At 34.4% G+C, this 22,289-nt stretch overlaps 1 protein-coding gene across 1 annotated transcript in view; it reads right to left on the bottom strand.

Moving 5' to 3' along the window:
• LOC149779152 (neuronal calcium sensor 1-like) overlaps positions 1 to 18,999 on the bottom strand; it is a 161,085-nt gene extending 142,086 nt beyond the window's left edge. Inside the window, exon 1 of the mRNA XM_089939712.1 lies at positions 18,571 to 18,999. Within this exon, the coding sequence (XP_089795838.1) occupies positions 18,571 to 18,634 (64 nt within the window). The 5' untranslated portion in view covers positions 18,635 to 18,999. The remainder of the gene's footprint in view (positions 1 to 18,570) is intronic.
• Between the last annotated feature and the right edge of the window lie 3,290 nt (positions 19,000 to 22,289).

Below are 22,289 nucleotides of genomic sequence, written 5' to 3'. Positions count from 1 at the left end.
CCAGTCACATAACCTGATACCAGGCCGACCAGTCATAACACTAACCTCTTAATGCTGCGCGCGTTTCGAGTCTGCAAAATTGGAAACTGCGCAGATACAAATCAGTCTCCCATCATTTTGAGACCCTGTGGTTCAAATCTTGTTCAGTTGCTTTTCTAACCTAAATCACAACATACGCTGTAATTTGTAGTGTTTGATACTGTTTGTCCCCCGATTTTCCTAATCATTATTTAACTGTTTTGTGTGGATTACTCCTGTCATATAAATACGTGAACAGTCCGTATTGTCTCTCATTTTAGTGCTACATATTTTTCATTTTAATTGTTTCTTACATTGATGAGGAGCTATAAATGTTGGGGAAACTGTGTAATATTCGCACTATTATCAACGCTCTTCGATGTGTTCAGCAAAATAGGGTTGTTCGTCTCTTTCTACCAGTAAGAAAACATTAAAGTGCCTAATCAAAATAAACATTTTCCTCCTTGGAAATTAGAAATTCAGTAAAGCTTATCGTTTACGTGGTTAAAAGTCGGTACAAGATATGTCATACAGATATTGTAATATAAGTGTGCGTCTTCATCTGCTCCCATTCGACCGCAAAATCAAAATTCCCCCTTACAGAATGTGCAAAGAACCAAACTTTCTTTCAACTAATGTAATGAATTATAAAAGCAGCTGATGTTCTTACCAAATTCAGGAAATCAAAAAACGGGACATCCGACAGGGAGTAGTTTTATAAACATTCCTATACATTGTTTTACATTAATAAAATTCTACAAGAATGACAGGAATCAAAATATGGGGTCCTTTTGGGGTCCACTCCATCTGGAATCCACCACAAGCCGATGATATAACTCTAGATGTCGTTATGGCTCATCAATTTCTAAGTTAATACAAATATTTTCCAGTATCAGCAACAAGCTGAAATAAACTGTTTGAAACATAATAAAGTTGAAAGCTTGAATTCCTTTAGAAACAGCCATGTAAAGTTTCGCAATCATGACCGTTTGTCTGTTTTATTTGTTTGTCTTGTCTATGTTATGTATTTGCCTTTGAAAAAGACTCATTCAAGAGTCGAAAGCGCACAGGCTAGCTAGATACTAGTTTCGCACTGTTCGTTGAGAGTTCATAGCACACACACACACACACACACACACACACACACACACACATATATATATATATATATATATATATATATATATATATATATATATATATATAATGGATCATTTTTTAAAGTGTTTTTAATTGCTGTAGTTTATCTTAGTGCACGTTTATAATATATATATATATATATATATATATATATATATATATATATATATATATATATATATATATATATATATATATATATATATATATATATATATATATATTGCCTGATATAGATCGTTACTAAATTCATCTATAATTATTTCCATCACCACCATCACAAGAACCAGTGCCGGATGTTAGACATAGCGAGGCCCTAAGCTATGGGACGCCATATAGGCCATATTTGATATTAAATACATTTGAGAGGCTCCTTCGGATTACGAGTTCAGACTGTGAGGCCCTATGCTGTAGCATGTTTAGCTTATGCCTAAGTGCGGCACTGTATCTCTCTCTCTCTCTCTCTCTCTCTCTCTCTATATATATATATATATATATATATACTGAAAGAGTGAAATTAGTTTTTAAAATTATAAAAACAATGCAAATGAAATAATTGATTGGTTTAATCAATAATTCCTTCAAGTGGTAATATTTTATATCCTCCGAATTTTACGACTACAGTATGTGAAAAATAATGCTGGACTAATGGCTTCCTGGACAACTCCCAAAACAAGATTAATAACTCACTTTGAAAGTGCATTTTTCCAAAAAGGAACATAAGTCCATTAGATTTGAATAAAAACTTTATTATGTTTTATTGAGAACCATCCTTGAATGTAGTAAATTATAATGTATATCATTACAAGCTGTCTGCAGTGTCATTAAGTGTTACCATGAACGTGATAGAAACATTATGGTTGAGAATGTCATCTCATCTTTTGGATATTGGGCTGAACTTCGTATTTAGGTACAAATCTAATATACAAGCATACTAGCGTCTAACACAATTTTTAATGTGTTAGTTACATAATTACCCATAATTAATTAGTTAAAATGATTAATGCATGTTTATGAATACTGACAAAAAGGGCCTTATGTCGCACATGCTCAGATCTTCGAGAGCAAAGAGAAAAAATTATAGTTTCATCAATATGTCGCACATTCATAGATCTTTAAGAACAAGGAGAGAAAATTATTTTAAAAAATCTTCAAGAACAAGGAGAGAAAATTATAAAAATAGTTTAATCTACATGATGTTATATCATTTGAAGATAGGAATTAAAATGTGCTGTTTCACTATATCAACAATGTTTAACCGAATATATGAAAATTTATGAATACGATCTAAAATAATGATAGCGATTATTCATATGCGAGATAGATTAGATAAGGATAACACAGCGTGAAATGAAGATCCTTAATGATTTTAAGGGAATGTACAAATCCTTTGAAACTGACACCCAAACACACACACACACACACTCGCTCGCGTGCGCGCGCGCACACGCACACAGAGCCCTGGTATGATAACATTATAATTAAAAAACCACTCTAAATTATTTACAGTATAAGCGAATATTATTTTTAATAAATGTTACTCTTCTTCCACATTTCGTGCCACAACTTCATATAGATGTCACATCTCATATCACGTTACTTGCTGAATGAAAACGAATTCTTAATGCACTTATCAGTTCACGATCCATAAAATGAAATCCATTTACGGACTAACCATTGTGAGTGCTATTGATAGCTGATGAAAGTTGATTTTGCATCAAGTCTTGATTGGCATTTTGAGATTTGCATAATATCCTGAGTGGCAATTTGAAATTTGCATCAAGTCCTGAGTGGCATTTTGGGAAATGAAGTTCTATTTACGAATAGCCATCATCTTTTTCAGACGTTGTCAATCACTTTTGTCTATCACTGTACAAGCTATATCGTTATCGCCAAAAGCGTGTAAAAAACGCATTCTTTTACATGGATTTGTTGTGGGGCCTGCTCTTTTTTAGTTTCGAACCAAAACAAAATCTCACATATTTGAGTCAATGGCTTAATACAGTTAGTACTTCGTTGCTACTCGCCTTATATGTAACTTACAGCCTTAATGGTTAATATAAGAAAATACCGCAAACGGAATACTCAATATCGTAGTTACGACATCTGTCTCAAAATAAGAAACAAGGAGAGTTGTAAACTTTGATACATTTTTCGATTTTTCTTTGAACTTTTCTGTGACCTAAAAGTGTCGAAACAAACGTGTAGTCAATCCCGGATCAGGATTTAATAATTAGATGTCAGGAAATGACACAAGTTCTCCTGTATCTAAGTCTTGTTTAGATTTTGAAGTGCTGTCAAAATCCTATTACGCCCATTCATCCATGCTGTGATTTTATGTAGATAGCGCTAATATAAAGCACTGGTCTTAGACCGCCCTATATGGGAATTCATTAGGAATATATTCTACAAAACTGGTTTTGAGGTTGGGTTGGATTTGCCTTCTGGGAGAATGTTAGAACGGTTCGGAACGAATGTAATCATAAGAAATATTTGTCATTCATTCATTCATTCATTCATTCATTCATTCATCCATCCATTCATTCATTCATTCATTCATTCATTCATTCATCCATCCATCCATTCATTCATTCATCCATTCATTCATTCATTCATCCATTCATTCATCCATTCATTCATTGATTCATTGATTCATTGATTCATTCATTCATTCATTCATTGAAACATATAAGTAAAGCGTTTATTTTCCTGACTACTTGAATATTTCACTTGGGAGTTTGGGGTGTTGGGGGCAAAACGCACTGGATTCGTACTGAACGGTGGCGGCATTCACATTTGATCTTTACTGTATTCTGATGTCTAGTACACCACTGCTCTAAATTTGGCCAGTGGTTCAGGGATGGGTGTTACCAAGTACGACATTGATTAGTGACGTCAGATGCTGTATATAATCTGCGATCGAATAGATCTAGATTACAATGAGAGAGTAAATTTTCCAAATCGATACTTAGCGAATAAAATGACAAGTAGTTAGTATCTATTGAGCATCGTTCCAATCTGCCTAACAACAATGAAAGAAAAAATGAATTGCGACAAGACACAAACGGACAATTTAAATTACAAAGTGTGTGAAAGAGAATTTTTTAAACCTTAAAACCAAATAAATGAAAGGGCAGATATTGAAAATTTATTAGATTTGTCTTTTCCTCGTATATGTTAACAGTAAAGTTAACATTCATAATAGCAAAGTAAAAAATAATCTTCAACCTTCTTGACCTTTTTTCTACCGATGAATTCAGAATTTAGTTGTATAGTTATTCATATTCATTTTGGCATATTTTAACAATAGTTAGCAGCTACAAACTCTGCAGAAATAAGTCTTTTGTAACACAATATTAATATGTCCAAAAACAACGTAATTTTTCAATTAAAATTTTTTAAGTTGGGTTGTTCGAAAAATATTGCATTTTCACTGCAATGTTCCTTCAGCAGATGAAATAATTGGAATTATCCTTCAGAAGTTAAAGGTTATAACGAAACAATAAAATTTACATGTCAGACTGTTAAAAAAACATCATCATAGGGAGTACATTTAAATTATGTTCTAAGGGAGATAACTATAAACAATAAGCTCATTCCACCGTGCCTTTGAAACGAACCAAAACTTGTGGCAAAATGGTGACGACAGTTAATCATCTTCAAAATAAATGACAACGTCTTTAGTGTATATGTACCGATGACAAAACTAATAACGATGTTGGAAGAAACAAGAGAATGATGACACGGGCAGTGGAACATGATATGCTTCATTCGCTTCATATGCATTCACTTTTTTAAAAGTTACTTGGAGTGAGAAGTAGGAAACATATATGAAACACAGGATAACAAAACTGGGTTATCATTTAAAAATTGGAAAGAATGCCGCGGTCATACAATAAATCACTTAGGCAATTCTCCGTCACATGATACTAGTGATATCGCAAATTGAGGGACTCAAAACGCATTGGTAGCTAAAGCCCTTTGGTCAACCCGACCTATTATGTACGCCAAAAGCGACAAGTAGATATATGCCGTAAGTGTACCGCTGTCCAAACAAAACCAACAGCGACAAGTATATTTGCCACAAGAGTAACGCTCTCAATAAATACAATAGCGACAGGTATATATGTACAACAAGTGTACCGTTGTCAAAAAAAAGAGCACTAGTTAACAAACGCACTTCTACGTCTCGTCTTTAACAAGGAAGAAGACAACAAAAAGAGAATGAAAATGACCCATGATATTGATAAAATCTATCCATATCGTGTAACAACATAACAAAATTGCTGTGTTCAACAGAAAACCAATAATTTACATCAAATTGTGGTGATCATACTTGACGAAAATGTGTTTGCTTTCTAATGCTCGTGCAGAAAACCTTGTGTTGCTGACTTAAAAATATTTAAACCCCCGATAAACACACACACACACACACACACACACACACACACAAGTTAAGTACATCCTTAACCTCAACGTGTTTCTCTCCAACTCTTTTTATAGAGGAATTAACAGATGATTTCTTATTTTCTTTCTGTCTTGTTCCGTTCTTTAAGTACCCAATCGTCTTCCAAGACTCACGGTACTGATTCAGTTCCCATAGTTAACCTATGCAAACACCATGATATTAAGAATTCAAAACTTCAAATTTCTAAGTACTTGTCATCAAACCTATATTTGTCAGTATAGATGTAGAGAAATGTGTATTAGCCGCGGCATTTTCTGGACATATATGTGTTTGAAACACGTGCTTTCAATTCCTCACCAAAGAACCAGGTGTTAATATCAATAATGAGTGTTCCAAACTCAAGACTGTAAAAGGACTGAAATTCCATCAATAAAAGAATGTCTCTGTTTGTTTTCAGTTACAAATAGGATAAGCTCTCAAACGATTCTTTATCCTAAAATAATAACTTAGATTATTAACAAATCCTGGTCTGCTAAACCCATATATATACTGTATTTCACGTTCACTCGTTTCCAGACTGGTTTCCATTTTTCCATACATTTAGTACCGTGTGTCCTCTAGCTCTATTTAGACGCAAATTGTTTTTTTTTTTTTTTTAACTCTCCAGATCATGAGCTTTAAAGCATGGCGTGATTTCTAAAAGTTTAGGTAGCACATACACCATGGATGGCCATGTGTGAATCTATCACATATTGTCTGGTTACCTGTAACTAATTTACATATGCATTTAACCAGTCTAATCATATTTGGTTGGTCATCTTATGTATTCTTTATATTTCATGAATCGCGATGACTCAGGTGTTGGACTCGTTACCCAATGGGAGCGAATTCGCTTGTCACCAAAGGATCAACGTAGATATTCAGCATGGTCTGCCCTTATTCTACTGCCTTGGTACAATAAAACTTCAAAACGCTACAAAATGACAAAACCCAAACCATACATTCATGGCCTTTTTAAGCTTATACTATAACAGCTTGATTAGGCAACAAGTGAAAATATTGCATGTACCGGTAGAAAAGAGCTTGAACTCCATTCCGTCGAGCTGGTTATGAATGCTAAAAAACAGATAAATAGTTGAAACTGATTCAATCAAATAAGTGGTCAACGCAAATGGATATTTGAGTTACGGCACTATCGATCTGATTAAGTAAATCAATAGCATATCTTTGAACGTAGCTTGTAAACATGCTAAGAAAATCGGTAACAACAAAAAGCTGTTGCAGAACCTCCAAGCTTTACAACAGATGAAAATGTAACACAAGACTTATAATGGGGAAAAGCATTTAGAAACTGTAGTTTGAATAGTGTTAGTGGAAACCTCCAAAATCATGTGTAAGATTTATTACAAAAAAATGTTAAGACATCACATAGTTAAAATTTTAAACTTTTCCTCCGAACAAAACCTCAAAAAAGAGTAATAAGAAACACGAAAACGTTGGAGACTTTCAGTCAATACAAGGAACTGCTTCTAAATTATGAGAAACAGAGAAAATAAATTATTAATTATAGTGATAGTACGAATGATATAAAATTTAATGATGCAATATTTTCTCACATATCATCATCCACTTGAATTTGTCAACTGTCACGGGTGAAACAAATGCGGGGCCGTACAAGAAATCGAACACGGGACCTCCTCTAAGTCTAACCAGATGGATTATCATTTAAGATATTAGAGTCAATGTACCTGGCCGGTTCGGTTCCTGCAACATTTCTATAGGCACTAGTACAAAATTAATAAAAATATATATATATATATATATATATATATATATATATATATATATATATATATATATATATATATATATATATATATATATATATATATATATAATAACAACGTATAATAACGAAATAGCAAACTGTTGCGGAAGCAAACAAGACGCAACATAACTCTGCGCCTGAGAACGCAATATATATATATATATATATATATATATATATATATATATATATATATATATATATATATATATATATATATATATATATATATATTAGATAGATAGATATGTCGATAAAATGAAGCTAAATAAAATACTTTTATATATTTTCATAGATATTTAGTCACTGTATCCTCCCAAGGTACAATGTGCAAAACATGGAACAGTTCTTGGCCACAAAGAGAATATTTATTTTAATGTGCTTGAATTTTATCCTTTCCACGTAATTAGTATTTGCCTGAATAACATCGATATTGACGTAGAGGATGGATTACTAATTATGCATTTACTGTATAATTATGAATGCACATCACAAGTACATAAATTATACCATTTAGAAATGGTGTAGACAATAAATCAATAAAAAGAGAACTAAATAACAAAATGTTGCGAAAGCAAACAAGACGCAACCCAACTCTGCGTGTTAAGACGCAATTTAACTATGCGTCATAATTTAGTATTCTGAACATTTTTGGCAGATTAAATGCCTGGGAAAATAAGATTTTCGCCATAGCTCATGGGGGGGGGGAGAGAACGTGGGGGGAGGGCGAAGAAGAATTTACCTTTTAATATGCTCTAACAAGTTGACAAATTTAACAGAGCACAATATATCCGAATAAAAGAAATAGTGGCATCATGAGGTCTCTAAATCTAGATAAAAACATGGATACAGATAAGTGAGATCTTGAGATCTTCAAATCTACGGAAGAGTAAAGGATGGATAAAGAGAGATATCTAAAGTTGTAGTAAAAATAGAAGGATATGGAAACGTTTTACACAGATCGGCTAAAACTCCACCATCAGCTACTATACTGTTCAATATAATTTTAGGCTTATTAGAATTGCATACGTTCACCTTAGTACCGGTACAGCTGCCTAGACTTTAAATATTACTATAGGTACAGAATATACGTGTATAATACTAGGACAATGCAAGGGAAAATGTTTGAGATCCAGATTTTCGAAATACCGAGGGACTTCAAATCACTGATACTTGCGCAAAAAATACACCAGTTGTATCAGCCAACCTTCATCAACATACATGTACAAATAATAATGACTTCCATAGTATGAACGTTTCCACACTGTATATTCGTTTATAAGTTGAGTCAAACTGGAAACAACACAGATCCTGATCGCCGCAGCATTCAGATCAGGGTATATTTTGTTTGTTTTACTCATTATTCTTTACAAACGGTAGAGACCCAGATCAGCCGGTGCATGATGCATGATTGGAATTCGTCTTTAAAGCAACTACATCCGGCAGGAGCATACATGGCGCAAAACCATTATACAAACACCATCTTTGTTTTTTTTTTTGTTTCTTTCGTCTTGCAGATGTCAGAGAAACTTGCTTGTCAACCCTTATATATAGCTCTACTCTTTAAAATCAAAAATGAAACTGCATTGCTGTTTAAACACATACGTCTTCGAAATATTCTTTGGCAGGTGTACACTTACAGGTCCCCAGATCAAGGATCCTAAAACACTTCAAAACTAAGGAAGGACATTTTCGCATTTTTTCATATTGATTAGTTAAAATTTGAAGAATAACTACGGCATGGAATGGGACATGTGGTGATAGGTTCCAATCTCAATAAATTCTTTGAAGTGCTGAAACAGTGGGTACATGTATTCAGTAATTACACCGTTTCATAATTTAAAGTAGAACTGAAAACTATTCAACAACATAGGTATTTATGAAATATGCCGTCTCCATAACTTGTTGATGGTATTTAACAGAAAATTCATGTCACTTATATGTCTCATTAAATGGCTGAAAATACTATGGAATTTGTTAAATTGGTTCTCTGTTCTAGAAAATAGGCTTTCCACAGTTCTTGTGCTGCGAGTTCCCTAGTCAGCAAAAACTGTTCTGGCAAAGAGAAACAATATTCTGCAGAGCTATAATGTATTGGTATTTTATTGGTCTGGTACTTTTTTGTATTTTGTTTGTTTTTATTTATCGTGTGGAAAAATGTAACCAAAAATAGAATGCAATGTATCAGGAACAAGTAACTTCTATCGTGGGCGCCACGGTAGCTCAGTTAGCTGAACTCGTAATACAGGGGTCGCGGGTTTGATACCCATCAAGGCAAGCCTTAGTCGGTTGACTGTGTGTTCTTGAGAAAGGCCCTTAGCTCCACTTTTAGGAATGATCTGGCCGCTAAATGGTGCCGTTAAAACCAACCAACAAATCAAACACTGAATGTTTGATTGTAATCTATGTTTTTATTTTCATTTTGCATACAAATTTGGTTAATTATCTTTAAATTGATGTAGGTTGCACGTCATCACCAACCTTGCATATACGGATACTAAGCAAGTTTTCCTTGTACACACAGAACCGTGCTAAAACGTCAGCTACACCAAGGTTTTCACGGTTCATTTCATTTACCGCTTCTCCTAATAGGTTGAAAAAGTGGTGGTAGTATTTTCCGCACAGAAACTACATGTATCCAAATTACAGTAAGTGGAAGACCACACTAAAGCAAACCTTAAGCGTTTGCTCTCATGAAAAACGACGTATACGACAGGAGATAATGAAAAAACAGTAGCTCTTTGTACGACCCATATATTCTCTACCTTTGAGGTATGCTAGGTATGCTAATTTTGTTCTACCATAGAAAAGGAATTCCATGATATTGAGAGGTAGCTATCGCTAAAACCCTGTGATAAACTCTTTTAAAGAAGAGGAAAAGGGCAGCATGTAAAAGGAAATGTATCGTGCGAAATATAATATAATATAATATAATATAATATAATATAATATAATATAATATAATATAATATAATATAATATAATATAATATAACATAATATAATATAATATAATATAACATAATATAATATAATATAATATAATATAATATAATATAATATAATATAATATAATATAACATAATATAATATAGAGCGAGGTCAGTCTGCGTGTACTGTTTGCGAGCTTCATAGATTTATAAAATAAAAATACGCCATTTCATGATATTACTGCAATCAGACTGTACCAGAAATGCAATGGTTTATGATATTACTATAATCAGACTGTACCAGAAATGCAATGGTTTATGATATCATTACAGTCAGACTGTAACAGAAATGCAATGATTTATGATATTACTACAATCAGACTGTAACAGAAATGCAATAGTTTATGATATTACTACAATCAGACTGTAACAGAAATGCAATGGTTTATGATATTACTACAATCAGACTGTAACAGAAATGCAATAGTTTATGATATTACTACAATCAGACTGTAACAGAAATGCAATGGTTTATGATATCATTACAATCAGACTGTAACAGAAATGCAATGGTTTATGATATTACTACAATCAGACTGTAACAGAAATGCAATGGTTTATGATATTACTACAATCAGACTAACATAAATGCAATGGTTTGTGATATTACTACAATCAGACTGTAACAGAAATGCAATGGTTTATGATATTACTACAATCAGACTGTAACAGAAATGCAATGGTTTATGATATTACTACAATCAGACTAACATAAATGCAATGGTTTGTGATATTACTACAATCAGACTAACATAAATGCAATGGTTTGTGATATTACTACAATCAGACTGTAACAGAAATGCAATGGTTTATGCCTACTTTCTCGTAGTTTTTTTTTCTCTCTAAGTCGTCTAGTCTTACATGATAAAATCGACGTACCAAGAAATCGCACTTCTTAAACTGTTATGGAGATATCAGTGGCTTGACAAACATCATGCTCTTATTCACAGACTGAATCAAAGTAAACTTTTATTTTGACTGATTATTAGCAGGTGTTGCTGTTAAATTTGTCTGATTATTGGCATGTTTTTTTGTGATACTGTCTGGATATTGACAGGTGTTGTCATATTGGTTTACGCGCGAATTGATACAGAGGTAAGCCAGCAAGACACAATTGTATATTTCATGTCATTCATATCAACTCACTAAGAACAGTGTAAACCAGTCTTTCGTCCGGGAATGATGGAGAAGAAAAGAGTCATCAAGTGTTGTATGGAAGAAGAAGAAAAATAAAACTGATTAAAGCATCAAGATCATCTACTCAATGAATGGAAATCGATGCATTTTATTGCAAACTTCACTCTCCTCAACGTTGGTAATATTCCCATTTAAAGGTAATAAATTATGTTGAGCTTTTTAACGGCTATCTGAATGTTTCATATCAAATGAACATGTACTGTTTACAGAATGCTTAAGAGAGATTTATTTTATTCAGACAAATTAAACTAGCATTAGATAAATACCAAGATTGGAGTAAATGTATTATGTGCATTATACCGCGTACACAACTCGCTTGATTATCTTCTACCTGCCATTCAAAATGTATTTCGTAATGGAGAGAAAATTAGCAGGATCCCATGAATATGTTTCAATCATTTGTTGGCATACAACGTTATGGGAATAAAATGTATTTGGACTAAACTGAACCAAAAATATTTAGCCTTTCTCAGAAGCATTTCTCCCTACGTGCTTTGCACAGCTTTTTCCTACCGATTTTGAGGCAACATTAATCTTTGCATAATACCAACAAATAAATTACCTTTCTGATTGCACGTTATCAACAAAGCTGTAATATGTACATTGATTCTGAGTGACATTCTCTCAGCATAGTGTCATTTACAACATTTGGATGTCAACACCATTGACTGAGGGGTGTAAATAGCAACACAATTGTTTTGTGGTTTAGAGATATGAACATCATTGCTTAGGTGGTGTAAATATCAACATCGTTGATTGGGGTGTAGATAGCTTCACAACTGAATGAGAATGTTGAGATTTGTGTCTTTGCACAGTAGCATGAAGTAAGCGTAGCTTTGTCTTTACAACATTGTATGGGGGCCCCGAGTGGCCGAGTAAAGCGCTCATCGTTACGGATCACTGCCATCTCACCTCTGTCTGAGTGGGTTCGAGTCCCAGGCTCGGCTAACGTGGGTACGTGCGGAAGCTTGCCAGCAGTTTGTGTGGGTCGGTGGTTCTTCCCGGGGTTTTCCTGGGTTCTTCCTCCACCAGTTATAGACGGCTTCGGCGGCCTAGTGTTTAGAACGTCCGTCTCGGAAGCGGGAGGTCGTGGGTTCGAACCCCTGCTGAGTCATACCGAAGACTTACAAAAATGGTACTAACAGCTGCCTCGCTTGGCGATCAGCATTAAGAGTTAGTGTTAGGACTCGTCGGCCTGCTGTCAGGATAATGTGACTGGGTGGGACATCATGATACATGTTTGTGGCATGTTGCCCCAGTGCTAGACATTATGATAAACTGCCACACTGCCGATATGGTTGCAATATGACTGAAAAACTGTTAAAGCTACGTTAAAAATCCTAATCACACACACACACGCGCGCGCACACACACACACACACACACTCCACTAGTTATATTAGCCGTACTTTTTAGCCTATCTTGTGCTGAAAAATGGCGTTAACCATTATATTAAGTGAGTCCTATTTACATATAGCACATACACGTGGTGTATTAAAGTGCATACACATGCTTGCGTCTTTCGTTATTATTTTATTTGTATATTTCATTAAGAGTTGAAATTTCAGAATATTAGGACGTACGTAATCGTGTTTGTCAATCAAAGTCACTATGGCCCCTAGCAAAAATCACACGCCAAGAAGTAATGGACATCCACAATTAATATTTGTCATTTGGTACACGTCCTATCTTAATATAGAATTTATTACATTTACTGATTTCAACAGTTATAGTTTACAGTTCTAACTTAAAAAAAAAATATAAGGGCACATTTTGGGCAGTTTTACTAAATTGTCTTTCGACTGGACACCTATAGTATTAAAACAAAATAGTTCTGTGGTTTTCTAAAGTAAATAACCATTTTCTTTTGTATTGATCTAAGAGGACGATTTTAATATAATTCATTCAAATATCATAATTACTGGTATTTAATCATTAATCATTTCTTCCGATCCTATAAAAATATTCTCTATGGGTTTATCCATATAAGGTCAAGAGAAATACATATTTTATTAAATAATTTAGATAAGACGTTTAGAGAAAACAAGGAGTGTCAGTCACACAATCACATGTTCCATTACTTAATTTACTTAAAGATTACAAAGAAAACAAGAACTGGCTTTCTTTTCTTTTTTTAAATGCCACCTGGAGGTTTCAATTCGCTAAACGTTATAATGTCAGTCACGCGCGTGTTACAGTACCGGACAATAGTTCTTATGTAATTTCATATCACATACGTCTATTGCTTCTAATTATGTTTAAAGGAACGCAGATTTTAAACCTCCTGGTAATAGGAAATGAAAGGGTTACTGCAAGTAATCCATGACCCTTGACCTACGGGCATATCGCTTAAAAAGTAACAACATCCACACGCTATTAGTGACTTCTTGTCTATCAAGCCTGCTGAGTCTGTTCCTTGTCATATCAGGATGGTAGGAAATGCCGATTAGTGATCCAAATGACCCACCTTCTTACAACTCCATAATTTCGAAGATGGCTACGATATTAAATGGAATAGCTTCAATCAAATGTCTTCCTGCATGTTGCCTCTACAAATCTATGAGCTGCGCAAGACGCAAAAACTGACCGCATTAATTCCCTTCTGGCATTTAATTAAAGAGCTGGTTTGATTGTGAAACGCACTTTAGGAATTCAGGAAATGAGATGGGTCATTACACAGATTTGCATTTGACGCAAGTTGCCAATTTATTGCACGAAACATATTACAGGAGTTCTCAGTGAACACCAACAATGTTGTTTTGTTGTTTAATGAATTCTTCTATTCACTCCATTCTCCTGCTAGCGCAAACGACTTTACATTCCCATCCCTGCTTTTAGCGATGAAGAGCATAAACTGCTGTCAGTATAATTGCTTGTTGCGTGACGAAAATTGCCAAGATTAGAGACGCGGTACAGGATGACATTTTTGGGGTGTTTATTCTGAAAACGTAGCAGAGTGAAGATTATAGAGATTTCAAATGATGGAGAAGAACAGAACATATCAAAAATTTGTACGTTTCATTTAAAGTTCTGGCTACAGTCAGGTGGCAATGAGAAAAGCAGGGATGATTTAAAAGCGGTGGCAAATTTTCTGGTGAAAATGTTTGAATATGTGGCACTTTTATAATAAAGAGAAATCTCAAACTCATCTAAATTTTACTTACACCCCGGTCAATGTAATGTTGACATGCGAGACATGAACAGAATACAACAAACAATCAAATACTTGTGGAGATATATAAACAATGACTTATTTATTCACGTAAGTAATATGCACGGGAAAAATGACATCATTCTGTATATTTTGTACTAATCTGCCAGCTTTGCCTCAGAATGTATTAACTGTGTAGCACGTGACCTTTTCTCTGATCACGTGACATTAAAAATCATTGAAACGTTCAATGTAGATTGAAAACGACCAAGCCGTTGAGATGGGAAAGGTAAGAGTAAAATACATGAACATTATTTGAATGTAAGTAAAACATGTTGCTTCCTTCATTTAAATTGGTTATAATCATTATTTCAAACATCTACTCTAGTAATAAACCGCTAACGACATTTTCTTAATGCTGACGCGGCATATAAATGCTTATAATAGCTAAAGGTCAAGGGCGTGCCTCCCAAAATATTAAAATAAAACTAAATCGACAAAAAAACCCAACAAATAATCACTGAAAAATCAAGGTACTTTAATTTAAAAAGGAATTATAATGAACTATAACAATGTGAAAACAGACTTTACTATTAGTAATGGAAATTTTTCGTTGAAAAGCACTACCAGTTAAACTGACAAGTGCTTTTGAAACGAGACGCGTGAGAACTTACCCTATCTCTTACCGTCATTGTTCTAGTTATTCCATTTATAGAATCATGACGTCAACCATACCTATAATCATTATACAATCATGACGTCAACCATACCTATAATCATTATACAATCATGACGTCAACCATACCTATAATCATTATACAATCATGACGTCAACCATACCTATAATCATTATACAATCATGACGTCAACCATGCCTATAATCATTATACAATCATGACGTCAACCATACCTATAATCATTATACAATCATGACGTCAACCATACCTATAATCATTAAATTTGTTTAAAGCGATTGCGTTTTAGTTTTATACCATGGACTCTATTAGAACGTCCAGAGGCATGCAACCACGGTCAACCTGATGCATTTGGAAAGCAGTCGATAAAACATGTAAAAATATTTACAATTTCAACCCGTCACCTGGATCCTTAAAAAAAATAACCACGTTAATTCTTTCATTAAGAAACTCAGAAGCTTATTGCGTAGTCAACTACATTACCTTCATCCTTAACTAGATTTTCATATTTCATTGTAATTTTACGTATTCGCAAAATGATGTTAGGTTACACTGAAAAGCGTTCTGTTTTTTTTTTGTGGTTTTTAATTCAATTCCGGTAGATTTCGTCCACTTAAAGTTTTGTAATTAGGAATGTCCTACAATGTGCCATTAATCATCCAGTCACCACCACCACCTATGATCTATATATTTTAGCAAGAAAATCGAGAGTACATTAAGAGTGGAAAAGACTAAAATATATATATATATATATATATATATATATATATATATATATATATATATATATATATATATATATATATATATATATGATCTCACAATTTCTAAATTAAAATCATTTAGTATTCATTAGTTCTGATCTATTTTTAAAAAAGGCAAAATTGTTCTTAAAGTGCCAGGCATCAAAGCAATAGTTTTACTTCTAACCTAGGCCGGTAACTCATAGACAAATCCAGATACAAGCTCAGACTGTTTAAAATCGAGTTCATATCAATGCTTATGTCAGATATCTCGATATAAGACCCATTGAAAACAGACTCTAATAGCAGAGCGGGGTCAAGGGGACTCCCGCAATAACCATTTTGGCCCAGCGCGTATTTCCCATTATCGTTATCGTCATTGTGCTGGTGTTAACCACCTTGATTTAGCCAGTCCGTGTTCTCAGCACGTGAACCTGATTTGGGCGCGTGGCACAAACAGTAAGGCCGCAGATCAGTGATTTGTTGGTCTAAATGTGAAACTATTCCTCAAGCTCATCGTAGTAATATATATATATATATATATATATATATATATATATATATATATATATATATATAAGGGAAGAATGTCGCAATCATTAATTGGAAATAAATGTGCTTGGAACGCGTGGCACAAACAGTAAAGCTGGAGATCAATAACTTTTGACGAATTAGAAACCACTGCATTGCTGTCTAGATATGATGAGTGATATAGAAAACTGACCATCAAGGACAATTCAATTTTAAGGGACACATTTATATTTCAATTTCCAATTCTATTATCTATATACTTGTCCATTATCGATATACATGTCCATTATTGATACACTTGTTCATTATTGGGATGTTTGCCCACACGAAGCAATAGCCTACCTAAACAATAGTGGATATCGGCTTGCAATGAAAGTTATGTTGCTCTTTTCTAATATTTGGATGACAACGAGAATCAAGAGGAATGTATTTTGTGCGTGAATCGGTATTGTTCACGTCATGATAAACTGGCTGTATTCTTTATGTGAATTGGTGTAGTACACGTCATGACAAACTGGTTGCATTCTATGGGGGAACTGTGGTGGTTAGCTGGCTGTATTCTGTGTGAGAATGTAGTTTTTCAGATCATGGTAAACTGAATGTATTATGTGTGCGAATTGGTTCATGGTAAACGGCTGTATTATGTGCATGAATTGGAATAGTTCAGATCATGGTAAACAGGCAGTATTCTTTGCGTAAATGTAGTTCAAATCATGGTAAACTGGCTGTATTCTGTGTGCGAATTGGCTTATTTCAGATCATGGTAAACTGGCTGTATTCTGTGTGTGAAATGGGATAGCTCTGATCATGATAAATTGGTTGTATTCCGTGCATTATGTGCATGAACTGGAATAGTTCAGATCATGGTAAACAGGCTGTATTCTTTGCGTAAATTGGGATATTTCAGATCATGGTAAACTGACTGTATTCTGTGTGTGAATGAAGTTCAGATCATGGTAAACTGACTGTATTCTGTGTGTGAATTGGTTTCGTTCAGATCATGGTAAACTGGTTGCATCCTGTGCGTGAATTGATGTAGTTCAGATAATAGCAACCAGGTTGTATTATGTGTGAATTGGGGCAGTTCATATCCTGGGTAACTGTATTCTGTACGGGAATTGGGTAGTTCAGAATCATGGCAAACTGACTGTATTATTTGTGTGAATCGGTCTATTTCAGATCATGGTAACCTGACTGTATTCTGTGCGCGAATTGGTCTATTTTAGATTGTGGTAAACTGACTGTATTCTGTGTGTGAATCGGTCTATTTCAGATCATGGTAAACTGACTGTGTTGCATCTGATTTAGTTGTAATATTATCAAATTTTTATCTTGATCTCTGAAATGTATCCTTGACAACTATAGTACAAGACAGAGTATTAAATATGATACCTTCAAAATATACTTATGCTATAATAGTTTTGTACACTTCAGTACTTTTTTTAAAACTACAAACCGTATCTAATTAGATCAAAGGCAACCTCTTTATTCGATCAATATTAGTAGCACGTGCTAGATAATTCAGCCACGTGACACACTGCAGGGATAGGTGTTAATTATTTCGTGTTAACAGTAAATACTTAATTTATGCTGTGAATTTCTTTCCATTGAAAACTGGATTATTGTATTTTAAGTTAATTTACGTAATTGGGGTTTCATTTGTTTTATTCTAATGCACATACACCTGCGTAACTCCAACCCCAAGAGAGAGAAAGAGACAGACAGGCAGACAGACAGACAGAGAGAGAGGGAGAGAGAATTCTTTGCATAGACGCTGATTTACCGATTCAATCAATTTAAGTAACGTGACATTCTGAAAGTGAAAGACGGAGAGAGTGTACTAAACATACATGGAAATTTCAATACTTACAGTAAGTTTTTCTCTTGAGTTCCTCAACCTCTTCAATCTTCAATTTACTGTTCCGTTTGCCCATAATTTGAATCCAGTCATATTCCTATACAACACATGAATCGTACTGTTAATGGAGCACCGAATTATGAAGAAATCGCTGTGTTGCTGACTTGAGATGAATTTCTTTACGGGCTACAAATAACATGTACATATAGCCACTAGTAACACGAGATTTTCCATATAAATAGCATTGAAGGTGGTAGCAGCAGCAGTGGCAGCCGCAGATATTACTTTTACATGTGCAACTCGCCGCTAAGACTTGCGCCCTAAATCTCTTAGCTCACCCACCTACAAATGATTGGAACAATTATTTCTTCTCAAGCGCTTGTCACTAGAGTTGTTCTGTAATCACGAAGTCTACAGCGTCTGTTACGACAGCTATGTCTACAAAATTAGTCCACCGTACTTTCGATTTGTTCCCGCTTAACGTCGCCTCTGAACTGAAGAATTTCTGTCGTTGGCTGGAAACAGAACTCCCGGTCAATAATTATTCAATGATTGATAATAGGGTCGAGCAAACAACCAGCATAAGGTACAAAATTTTCAAGCAAACTTCGAGAATATTGCTGTCGTGGCTACAATTGGTTCATTAGTTGATGCTGAGTTCAGAAAGGCAAAGACATGTTTCTTTATAAGAAAACAATGACAAGAAAATTAGTTTGGTGCATCCATATATCAGGTAAAAGTCAATAATGTTTTTGTTTTAAATTTTATTTCGGCGAAGTATTCTTACATTACCTTTAAGTCAAATCACAAAAAAAAGAAATAGCAGATTCATACATGTATTCCCTTGTAAAATGATTGTTAAATATCTATTAAATTTACCATCGGTAATTAAAGTCGTGTCATATATTTTTGGTCATGGTTATGGACTTTTTAACTGTCAGAACAGATACATTGTTGAATTCGGGAGTTTTGTGGCCTGTGAGCCAGAATCTCCTGTTTAAATATCCTACATGTAAGTTTTGTTTGTTTTGTATTTAGTAAACTAGGTCGAAGAGACCTTGATCAAATTTAGCTCGAAGAAAGTATTTGAAGCGTTATATGTGATCTATTCCGTTATTTATCTGAAACAACATTTTCTTGACATAATCGAACACACCCAATTTACATTGTGTTTATCAGTTGTGTCATTCCTATTTTTTATTGTTGACCTAAGTCATAAGACATAATTAGAATGATACAGAGATATACATTAGATAGATATGGACTCACTGAAAATCGTTTCTTAAATTGTTTTTAAATAACTCTCAAGATGGGTCTTCAAACAGTTGGAAAGCACGCGACATGGCCGTGCAATGTCCTCCACGTCCTACCAAGTCTTCCAGTTCAGTACACGAACCCGTAAGACTCGGATATTTTGTTTTACAACATACAAGTTTACATCTGTTTAACAATCTATCTAGCCAGTCAGCTAGTAAATCGAGCTAAAAGTAGGAAGGATACATGGCTAGTTAATACTGGCCGCCATGTAAAGCCCATCGTGTGCTGAAATATGGCGTTAAACCCCACAACAACAACAAGCTAGTAAATCGAGCTAAAAGTAGGATGGATAATACATGGCTAGTTAGGTAGGTAGTTTGGTGAAAGGTAGATTGGTAGATATGTAGATTGGTAGATAGGTATATCAGTAGGTGGGTAGATTAGTATATTGGTATATAGGTATATAGTAAGATAGGTAGATATATAGATTGGTAGATATGTAGATTGGTTGATAGGTAGATCGTTCGATTGGTATATGGCTATATAGTACGATTGGTAGATAGGTAGACTGGTCGGTGGGTAGATAGGTAGGTCTTTGATCATGTCATCAGTTTTCCAATGCATGTAGACTTAATGAATACATTTTTACATATTCACCTGATTCATTTAGTTTATTATTTAAATAAATATATATCATTCTTTTTCTCAGTACATGCTATCTGTTTAACGTCAACATATCAAGATGGTAAATATACTTATATGAGACATTATATTTACGCAGAAGAGTAGATCTTTTTCTCATCCTACAGTTGAACACATCAATGGAATGCACACAGAAAATCTGTAGTGGGAATGCAACAGGTAAACTACGTATTACGGAATGGTGGAGATAAACTACCGTTTTACTGAATAGTACAGATAAACTACCGTATTATCAAAATAATACAGATATAGTACCGGTATGTTCGAGTGGTTTAGATAAACTACCGTATTATCGAATAGCACGGATACACTACCGTATTATCGAACAGTACAGACAAACTACCGTATAATCCTTGGTTTTGAGACTATAGTCTAATCATTTATTTGTTTCAAACGCACATAACGCGGACAATTCTAGGAGGGACTCATCTACCAACTGATCCGTTGTGTCATTGCATCCACAATTAACAAAACAATGTTCATTAGTTAAGATTCATGGCTCGAGTTTCAGTGCATGAATAAATTAATCCCTTCGCTCATAGCAGCGGCAATAAAAAAAAGTTAATAATAGAAAAATTCTGCACGACACGTTTCGAGAATTATATGCCCCGTAATCAAAATAAAAAGCTGAATAAATGTTTTATCGTTAACTATTTTGTACCACCTCATTCACATTTGTTCACCAATTAAGCGACTCAACCGAATTAGATGCTTAAGAAAGTAAATGTAGTTATGGGTGTCAGTATTGAGATTAGAGTAATTATGTTGGACAAGAATTCCATGCCTGTCAGTGTCAAGATAAGACTAACGATCCAAACCGCTCAAAATATATTTTCAGAGAAAAAAGTATTCTGATCAAATATACTTAATGACAGTTGGACAAATATCCAAGTGTTGAACACACATTTTAACGGATCTTAATTAGCACGACATTTTGCAAAGAAAATTTCTGTTTTTGTCTAAATTGATGTTCTGACCGTTTGTTATAGAAAAATAAAAAATTTAAGTTCACCTTACCTGGATGAACTACACCGCTCTAATCAAACCAGAGTATTTCTGTTTTGTTTTCTTTTGCCTTTTTTATTTTTTTATTTCTTAAGTCATGGTTTTAGTGTTGGGTACGTAGTTTAGAACTACAATGACGTAACTCTAGTAAGGAAGATAGAAGCTACGTTCCATCGAAAATCGCTCCCCGTTTAAAATCGCTCCCCATTTAAAATCGCTTTCCGCTTAAAATCGCTCCTCACTTAAAATCGCTCCCCGCTTAAAATCGGTCTAACTGAAGTTTTGACGTTGGAGCTCCACCGTAAAACTCCCCTTGACGATATAGAGCTTATGGCGCGGAAAGAACCACGTGATCCGGAAAATTCACCAAATGTTATCAGCCTGGATATATGTTTAAAAAAAATGGACAATGACTTAATAAAATCAACACTACATTTCTTAAGTGGTTTTATATTCCAATGAAACGGGTGCTAATAATGAAATATATTTTTCCCTTCACACATTCACATCGCACTTTCACCATAGTATCATCGCTATAGTTACATTGCATCGTCGCCATCATAACTTCGCATCAATGCGAGCGAATACACGAAGATAACATGGTGACCCAGACCGGGTTCCATGTCTTCCGCATCGTCGGGCTTATTGTAATGGAATTTAATGAAAGTCACAACCACTAACGTATGATGCACACATTCTGGTGGATATGGGACGACTCCTTAAGACCAAGTTATTTGCTATCGAACATGGATTTCTCCAGAGTTTCT

This window comes from Sinohyriopsis cumingii, chromosome 17 (assembly GCF_028554795.1).
Source record: "Sinohyriopsis cumingii isolate HCF-2022 chromosome 17, ASM2855479v2, whole genome shotgun sequence".
Classification (NCBI taxonomy): domain Eukaryota; kingdom Metazoa; phylum Mollusca; class Bivalvia; order Unionida; family Unionidae; genus Sinohyriopsis; species Sinohyriopsis cumingii.
The sequence above is the reverse complement of the archived record's forward strand: the minus strand, read 5'-3'. Positions and strand labels throughout refer to the sequence as shown.